The sequence below is a fragment of the Gekko japonicus genome, unplaced genomic scaffold (genome assembly GCF_001447785.1).
Source record: "Gekko japonicus isolate JY-2015 unplaced genomic scaffold, Gekko_japonicus_V1.1 scaffold1135, whole genome shotgun sequence".
NCBI classification, from domain to species: Eukaryota; Metazoa; Chordata; class Lepidosauria; order Squamata; family Gekkonidae; genus Gekko; species Gekko japonicus.
In genome coordinates, this window is record NW_015161987.1 from 172,739 (window position 1) to 181,569 (window position 8,831).

Here is an 8,831-nt window from a genome sequence, read left to right on the forward strand (position 1 = left end):
TAAAGGCCTCAGCCTCTAGGCCCTGTTGTTGACCCTCCAGAGGAACTGGTTAGCCACTGTATGAGACAGGAGGCAGGACTAGATGGACCACTGGTCTGATCCAGCGGGGCTTTTCTTATGTTCTTAAAGAGCTAACGTATGCACTCTTTATAAATGAAACCAGGCACCAGTACTTGGATAAATGTGGAGTTTCAATCACACTGTCAACTGAATGTAACATGAGAACTAATCAACACACGTATAAAGAAAACTTAAAGGCCTGTTCCCAAGTTCCAGTGGATGCATGAACAATGTGTGTGCAGTGTACACTTGATTGCCCTATATGTATGTTGAGTGATTCTCATGTTACAATCCACACATGTACAGCTGAACATGTGATTTAGACCCCCGCATTTCTCCGAGTGCTGGTTGTCAGGTTCATTTGTAAAGTGAACACATGTTGACTCTTTCTTAGACAGATGTATAAAGGAAGTTTGTGCATTCACTGTAATGTGCACAGAGCTCAAGTGTACACTGTACCCCAAATGAGCATGCATTCGTTGTAATTTGTGATCGGGGCTTGTCTGAAAAGAGCTTTGGTTACAGAACATTCAGCGGACAAGAGGTTTAAGTTACAGAAAAGATAACATTACTGTAATGCAAATTTTTCAACATGAAAACAGAACGTTTTTTTAATTGTTGTGGAACGATAAGAGTGGGAAGGAGGTTAAATACTACATAGTTACTTCATTTATACCCCACCTTTCTCCCCTAATGGGGACCCAAAACAGCTGACACCATCCTCTTGCCCTCCATTTTATCCTCCCAGGGGTCATTTTGTAGAAAAAGAGGTGCAGGAGCTCATTAGCATAACTCATTAGCATAACTTATTTGCATATGCCAAACCCCCTGACATCACCGGAAGTGTGTCAGAAGGCAACACCCACCACTCAGGCTCCACTGGACTGTTTTGGGTTGCTAGCTATTTGGGGGGGGGCGTGCAGATCTGTCCTCACAGAGGAGGGAGAGCTTGTACCTGAAGGTGGGCCGGGGGGTGCCGGAGAGGGGGGGCGCTGCAACTTACTTGGCTGCTTCTTACTTGCTCCTGGTGGCCCAAATGAGGGCTGCTGGGAGCAGGGGGTGGGGCTTGTTGCATGTGCCCGCCCCCTGGGCTCCTTACTGCCGGAGCTCCGCTCCTGTGCGCTCCCGCTGGAAATGACCCCTGATCCTCACAACAACCCTGTGAGGCAGGTTAGGCTGAGAGAGTAACCGGCCCCTAGGTCACCCAGTGAGCTTCTGCGGCACAAGTGGGAATCAAACCCGGGTCTTTCAGCTACTAGTCCAGGGGTGGCCAAACTTGCCTAACGTGAGAGCCACACAGAATAAACGTCAGATGTTTGAGAGCCCCAAGGCATGGACAAACATCACACACACGTTTTTATTGGGAGAATATGGAAATTTTGTTAACATTAAATGAGACTGCCAAAAATAAAAACAAAAGGGGTAAAAACAGATATTGATGATGATATTTATTTGTTCAGTTATGTTTATTTGTTTGGTAATGATATTCATTTGTCAGAGAGAGAGAGAGAGAGAGAGTGCAAATAGATGGGGGACGGGGGGGGAGGAATAGAAAAAGAGAAGAAGGAATCATAGAATCATAGAGTTGGAAGGGACTTCCAGGTTCATCTAGTCCAACCCCCTGCACAATGCAGGAAATACACAAATATCTCCCCCTCCACACCCACACTGACCACTGTTCCATGCCCAAAATATGACAAAAAAACCCTCCAGGAACCCTGGCCAAACTGGCCTGCAGAAAAATCGCTTCCTGACCCCAAAGTGGTGATCAGCATTTCCCTGGGCGTGTAAGACAGGCCCACAAGAGCTAAGCACTGAGGCAACCCATCCTGCCCTGCCTCTCATGATCTGCCGAAGTTCACACAATCTGCATTGCTGTCAGATGGCCATTGAGCCTCTGTTTGAAAACTTCCAAAGAAGGAGAGCCCACCACCTAGGGTTGCCAAGTGGCACTTACCCTGCCGGCGGGGGACTCCTGTTTGGCTCCCAGTGTGTGCGCATGCGCGCCGCATGCACATCACAGGGAAGTGACGTCATGACGCCGGGCACGCTGGAGGCGGGGCCATGACCATACAAGGACCGCTCTGTCAGGAAGTTCTTCCTAATGTTTAGCCGAAAACTCTTCTGATTTAATTTCAACCCATTGGTTCTGGTCCAACCTTCTGGGGCAATAGAAAAAAATTCTGCACCATCCTCTAGATGACAGCCCTTCAAGGACTTGAAGATGGTTCTCCTATCACCTCTCAGTCGTCTCCTCTCCAGGCTAAACATACCCAGCTCCTTCAACCTTTCCTCATAGGATTTCAGACCCCTCATCATCTCCGTTGCTCTCCTCTGGACACGTTCCAGCCTCTCTATGTCTTTCTTAAATTGTGGTGCCCAGAACTGAACACAATACTGTAGGTGCGGCCTGAGCAGAGCAGAGCCTTTAAGTGGTACCATCACTTTGCGTGATCTGGACACTATACCTCTGTTGATACAGCCCAAAATCACAGGCAGGAAGAAAGGGAGAAAAAGAGAAAGAAAAGTGGAAAGAAAGCAAATAAATGGGGAGGGAGGAATGAAGGGGGAAAGAGAGAAAGAGAAACAAAAAAAGGCAAATGAAGAGACAAATGCCTTCTCCAAGCCAGCCATTCTCCAAGCCAGCTCGCTATTTTCCAGGAAGTCAGACAACACTCTAGATTTTATGAATAAATGTTGCCTTTACTAAAGCAGTTTCTTCAGACATACAAGATTCGCACAAGCTCCTTAGTTACAATAGGAAATAAACACATCAGCATAGAAAATAACAAAAGCATCAAATAAGGGGGAATGACTTCACAGGTATGCGGTTCATACTTATCTGAGGTCCGCTGAGAAGAAATCTCCTCTTAGAAAAGAAGGGCAGCTAAAGCATCAACGGGTGGACTCTAAAAACACACAGGCTGGACCGGCCAAGCCACATGCGTGTTCCCTGGTCGCGACTCCGGGGAACTTGGAGAGTCACCTGAAGCACCTTAGTGCACGCTAAGGGAAGGGTGGGTTAACCCAAGAAGAAAGCTCGAGAGAGAGAGAAACAAAGCCGCGTTTCTCTTTTTATAAGCTATGTTTTGGGCATGGCCTTACCTGCCATAACTCCAGGGTCCGTCCTCTATCCTATGGCTATAGGTCCAAAGGGGGTGACGTCCTAATGAAGGGGAAGGGGGCAATATGTAGATATTCTATCCTACATCAAAGCGGGGGCCATGTGGTGAGGTGTGAACCTTCGTTTCCCTTGACAACCTTTGACTTGTAGAGATGTTGCTGGTTCAGAGTCATAAACAGTGTTGTCTTTTTGATGCCCAAACCAGATAGCGGAGAGAGAGTTACGTGGGTTCCGACAGATCAACAATGGTGGGGTTCGCTGTTGTTTTCCAAGGGTCCAAGTTAGGGGTAATGGCGCTGGGTCTCCTCTGTCCCGAGGCATCATGGGATTAATTCCAGGGAAGCACATGGTCTGCAGAGACAGCAGGCAGCACAGGTCTTGTCTATTCCTAGGCAAGCATGCGATGCAAGGCAAAGCTACACAAACAACAACAATCCCTGAATCCCCAATGCACAGATATACAGACATGAAACCCACACAGGCAGCATCCACACAACACAGAAATGCAAACACAGGCACCCATGGTAACAGGGGGGGGGGGGTGAGAACGCATTTAAGAAGAAGAGCAGATTGGATTTATACCCTGCCCTTCACTACCCGAAGGAGTCTCAGAGCGGCTTACGCACTCCTTTCCCTTCCCCACAACAGACACCCTGTGAGGTAGGTGGTGCTGAGAGAGCTCTGACAGAAACTGCCCTTTTTCAAGAACAGCTCTTATCAGAACGATTGCTTGCCCAAGGTCATCCAGCAGGTGCAAGTGGAGGAGTGGGGAATCAAACCCAGTTCTCCCAGATTAGAGTCCGCGCACTTAACCACTACACCAAACTGGCTTTAGGGGAGAAAGGTGGGGTATAAATGAAGTTGGTTTCTTTCTCTGCTCCCCCTACCTCAAGCCTATCCAGGGAAGGGAACCCTGGCTGGGGAAGGGAAGACCGTTTGGGCATGCCTCCCCTTCACTTCCCCAGCTGCCCTGCCGGGAGCCGCATAATATGTGTGAAAGAGCCCCATGCGGTTCCTGAGCTGCAGTTTGGCCACCCCGTACTAGTCCAACACTCTCAACTTTACCGCAACCCTAATGCCTTAAACGAAAAGATCCATGAAACTCCCGGGTGAAGTTCCCTTTCTCTTTAGTGTGTCCAGGTACTAGGAGAATTCCAGAAACAAGGAGGAATGGTTGTCCATTCCCTCAAATAAAAAACCTTCACACAAGCTGATGAAAAGCCGCTAATAAAATAACGGCTGAGAGGAAGGGCGGGGGGAGTCCTCTCTAGGCATAGCCCCGTTTCTGTTTTGGTTTTATTTTTTTTCACTTCAGGTTTCTCCTCCCACGCTACCAAAGTGTCTTTGACAGAGCTAATCATTTCCTCTTAGATCTGCCAGGGTGAGAAAAGGGAAAACTGCCGCTGTTCGCTTTGATGAAGCCTTCAGAGGGAGAAATTAGCAGCTGTTCAGCGAGAGTTGGGAGCACCAGAGATTCGGGGAGGCGCCCAGTTGGGGAAGGCGGAGAATAAAGAGCCCGGGCTATGGTTCCCTCTTAAGTTGGTCAAGGGCACAATGAGGGGTTGTCCCCCCCTTTTTTTCTTTGAACAATGAAGGTCATTAAAATCAGATGGCTGGGGAGCTAAAAAAATCTCTCTTTGCTGTTTCCTCTTTTCTTCTTACCTCAGCTGTCGCTTTTCGTTCCGGCCGAGGAAGCCATAAGTCAACATGCTCGCCGTCAGGAAGAGGAGCGTGAAAATGTTCACACTGGCTTTGCTGTTCGTCGTCACCATCACCTCCTTCTTGCTGAATTATACCCACAACGCCGTCATGGTCACTTGGGACCCGAAGCAAATTATCGAGCAGTTTCGGAAGCTGGTGAAATACTCCCGGAGGCCCTGCAGCTGTGATACCTGCATCTCCGAGCAGGGAGTCTCGCCTTGGTTCGACGAGAGGTTTAACCAAACTATGCAACCTGTCTTGACCGCGCAGAATGCCTTCATGCCTCCAGAGAACTACAAGTGGTGGCTGGTAAGTTGGGAAGGAGAGGGAGAGCCTGTGTTGCGGGTGGGACGTTCGGCGGGTCAGTACCGTCCTTTCCGTAAAGCTGCCGAATCCTCAGGTTGGGAATCCAAACTGCAGCGCTCCTGACAGCCCACCCATCCCTAAGCAACTGGTTCCAACAGAAAACGACTTGGTTGGGTACTTTCATCCGCAGAAGGGCTGTCCCAGCAACCGGAGGAGGGAGCTGTGGCTGAGTGGTAGAGCATCTGCTTGGTATGCAGGAGGTCCCAAGTTCAATCCCTGGTCTCTCCAGTGGAAAGGCCCAGGTAGCAGGTGACAGGGAAGACTTCTTCCTGAAACCGTGGTCAACACTGACTTTTGATGGACCCAGGGGTCTGGTTCAGTATAGGGCAGCTTCAGCTGCCTGCATAGCCACAATCGACAATTCCATCTGCATTACAGACCCCAATTGGGTTGCCAGCCAATGGCTGGCCCCCCACGGCAGACTGGGGTTGGGGTGGGGACATAGGAGGCACTGTCATGTTGACAGCATCACGTGTACTGATGTAGCTTTCTCAGGAGGCATGGGCTGGGGTCCAGCAGGGCAGGGCAGAGGCAAGATTGCAGAGAGTAACCAAAGTCCAGTCCAAAAGTCAGGGGTTCCAGAGAGCAGGTTGACCAAAGTCCAATCTAGGGTCAAGGAGTCCCAGGCAGCAAGTCCAGTTCAAACTCAGAGGGTTCCAGAAAAGCTGGTTGTCAGGTCCAGTCTGAGGTTCAAGGATGCAGAGGTCCGGTAGCAGCAAGGTTGGTGTCTTAGTAGCAAAGTGTACTTGTTGCATCCACAAATTGCTGCTTCTCCCAGCTGAATTTAAGGCCAAGTCTTAATGAGCTAAGATCCCAGCCAGTTCCTTGGCAGTCATCCCTAAACTACTCATTTGTCTCTTCAGTTGACAGCTGACGATGGGCTATGAGCCTCGCACTTCTTCTACTTTCTTGCAACTCTTATGTGTCTCTGAAAGTGTTGGTGCTGCAGGGTGTGGGTGAGCTAGGTGGGCTGGGAGTGGCTGCTGGAGACTTGTTTGTTGCTTCAGAGTTACTAGGGGGTGTCTCGGTTTCAGCTGTAGGCTGTGACTCCTGATCCCCTGGTAACCTGATCTCTTGTTGTTCTCCTTCTGTCTCAGAGCCAGCTGCAGCCAGCTGTTCAATTACCAGCTGAAGCTAGCAGGTAGCTCTTCATCTGAGAAATCTGAGCCATCACACAGCACTTATGACACCATGTCATTTCCAGGGCAAACCCAGATGTGACATCACACTGCTCTCGGATTCCTAGAATTATGTCATGTCCAGGGCAAACCTGGAAGTGACATCACACTGCTCTAGGATTTGTAGAATGACATCACTTACCCAGAAATGACATCATGCTGTTGAGGCAGTGAGTTAACAGCCACATGGTATAGTTCTATTGCAAGTTAGACATTAGAGATATCAGCCCTATAAAAGCAGTGGGTTGATGCCCTCCAGTGTGCTTAGATGGTGGCCCCAATCCACTTTCCCAGTGCACAAAGCTTCTGGTAATATAGAATTTTCTCTAAAGCACATCACATGTTTTAGGATAAGGATTCATAGAACTGTGGAGGGCTTGATGTTCTATTATGACCAAGCTAGTAACCCAGTCCATGAAACGACACTTAGATGAGCAGGGGGGTTGTTTGGAACTGCCCAGTCCAAACCCAGACTCATCTGTTGATCGATTAATCCATCTCCAGTTTTGCACAGTTTGCCCTCGATAATTGCTCTTACTTGTTAATTTGGATCCTGCTTGTTTAAAACAATTCAGGGCAGCGATTGAGGTTATGGCAATCAATACGATGAAAGCATCAAAGTAGACATCTCGTTCAAGATGTTAAAGAGACAGTCAAAGAAACGGCTAGTAAATGGACCAAGAGTGAAAAATCACAAAGCCATTGCCTTGGAAATACCTGCCAGGAGAGAGTGAGGGGGGAGGGGAATGGGCATAGTTTTCATAAACCAGGAGATGACCAAGGAAAATGGGCGTCACTCTAACATCAAGGAGCCAGAGCCAATCAACTATGCGGAGCTTCTGCGGGCCCTGCCCTTTTGGACTCTCTCTGGGACAGCTTTGCACAACTCTCTTGTCATGCCACACATGGCTTCTGCAACCTAACAGATAAGGTTGCCAGCTCCCCCCTGAAAATAGGTGGAGGAAGGGGGGGGAGAAATTAGCAGGAGAGGGAGGGAGGCTGCGGCTACGTTGCCAGCGACGTGCCTACATCACGCCTGATGTGCACAGGAAATGATGTCATCATGTGACAATGCCACAGTGACGCTCTGGTATTTGAGCAAAAACTCTATGGTAAGAATTGTTTCTACCATTGAGGGTTTTTTTGCTTCTACCATAGAGTTTTTTGCCCAAATACCAGAGCCTCTCCTGAGCATTGCACAGGAAGTGGCATTTCCTCATTGCTGGTGACATCACCTGGGCCTTCCTCTTTCTTCTACTATCTGGGCCACTGCTTGAATGAAACATTCCTGTGGATAAATCCGGAAACTTCCCACATATCAATTAAGCAGTCTGAGAATACTAGTCGGAGCCACTGGACATCAAAATTTCAAGCTCAGGATCAACATCTGACGACCTGAATGGTAACTGCCGGTCTCTCAAGTCCTCATGTTTTATTTATTTATTTAGATATTTATATCCTCTTTTTCTTCCTCGTGGGACCCAACATGACTTACAAACACGATTTCCTCCTCTTCCGTTTTATCTTCACAACAACAGTGAGGGTTCCCAGCCCTGCCTCAGGAGATATTTGAGGGTGGAGTTTGGGGGTGATGTGATGTCACTTCTGAATGACGCTCTAGGGATTCCCCCTAATCTTGATGGTAAACACCACAGAGACCTGGGGAAATTCCTAGAATGTCACTATGGAGATCATTTTTTTTCTCCCACTCCTCATTCCCCAATGGGTGGGGATTTGAGGTCTTGTTAATGTTCTGTGAACAGGCAAATGGGAAGCCTAACCACCACCCTGTGAGGTAGATCAGTCTGAGAGAGAGTCGTTGGCCTACGTTTACCCAGTGTGCTCCCATGGCAAAGGGGGGATATAATCCTGAGCCTCCAGTTTCCATTTTATCACTCAGGTGCTGTCCTTAAAATGCTGTTCATGCTCCGGGTAACCCCAGAAAAGAAGGAACTGGTATCCGATCTCAAGAAGGAGAAATGGACCAGTTATAACGTTTTCGGGGTCCCACAAGTTCCGTCCCCGCTTGCTCAGTCTTCTTAACTTGAACTGAAGCAGAGGTCTATAAACAGGAGCGACCCCTCCTCAAATCGTTTTTGGGCGACCCAAAGTATCCTGCTTTTATGGGAAGCTGTCCTTGAGACGTTTCTCAAATGCCTGGTTTTCCAGATGTCCAAGGGGCCTATTAAATCTATGCTGACAGTAACAAGCTGGCGGACCCTGCAAAGAATCAATACCATTTAAGGCAGTGGCCGACTTTTTGTTATCGCTTCTTGTTTTTACCAGCCGCCTCGGTGTTTTTTTAACTTTGGGTTGTAAATGGACTTGGAAAACAGCTGCCAATGAAATCCTGGGCTCATTCACTGATATTCAAACTGTCCCAAGGGGGGGGGGGGGGGGGG

The 8,831-nt window shown here is 48.6% G+C and overlaps 1 protein-coding gene across 1 annotated transcript in view; it reads left to right on the forward strand.

Moving 5' to 3' along the window:
• The window catches only part of ST3GAL1 (ST3 beta-galactoside alpha-2,3-sialyltransferase 1), a 160,342-nt gene that overhangs the window by 119,678 nt on the left and 31,833 nt on the right, over positions 1 to 8,831 (forward strand). The window contains exon 3 of the mRNA XM_015429812.1: positions 4,852 to 5,194. Coding sequence (XP_015285298.1) covers positions 4,892 to 5,194 — 303 coding nt within the window. The 5' untranslated portion in view covers positions 4,852 to 4,891. The remainder of the gene's footprint in view (positions 1 to 4,851; positions 5,195 to 8,831) is intronic.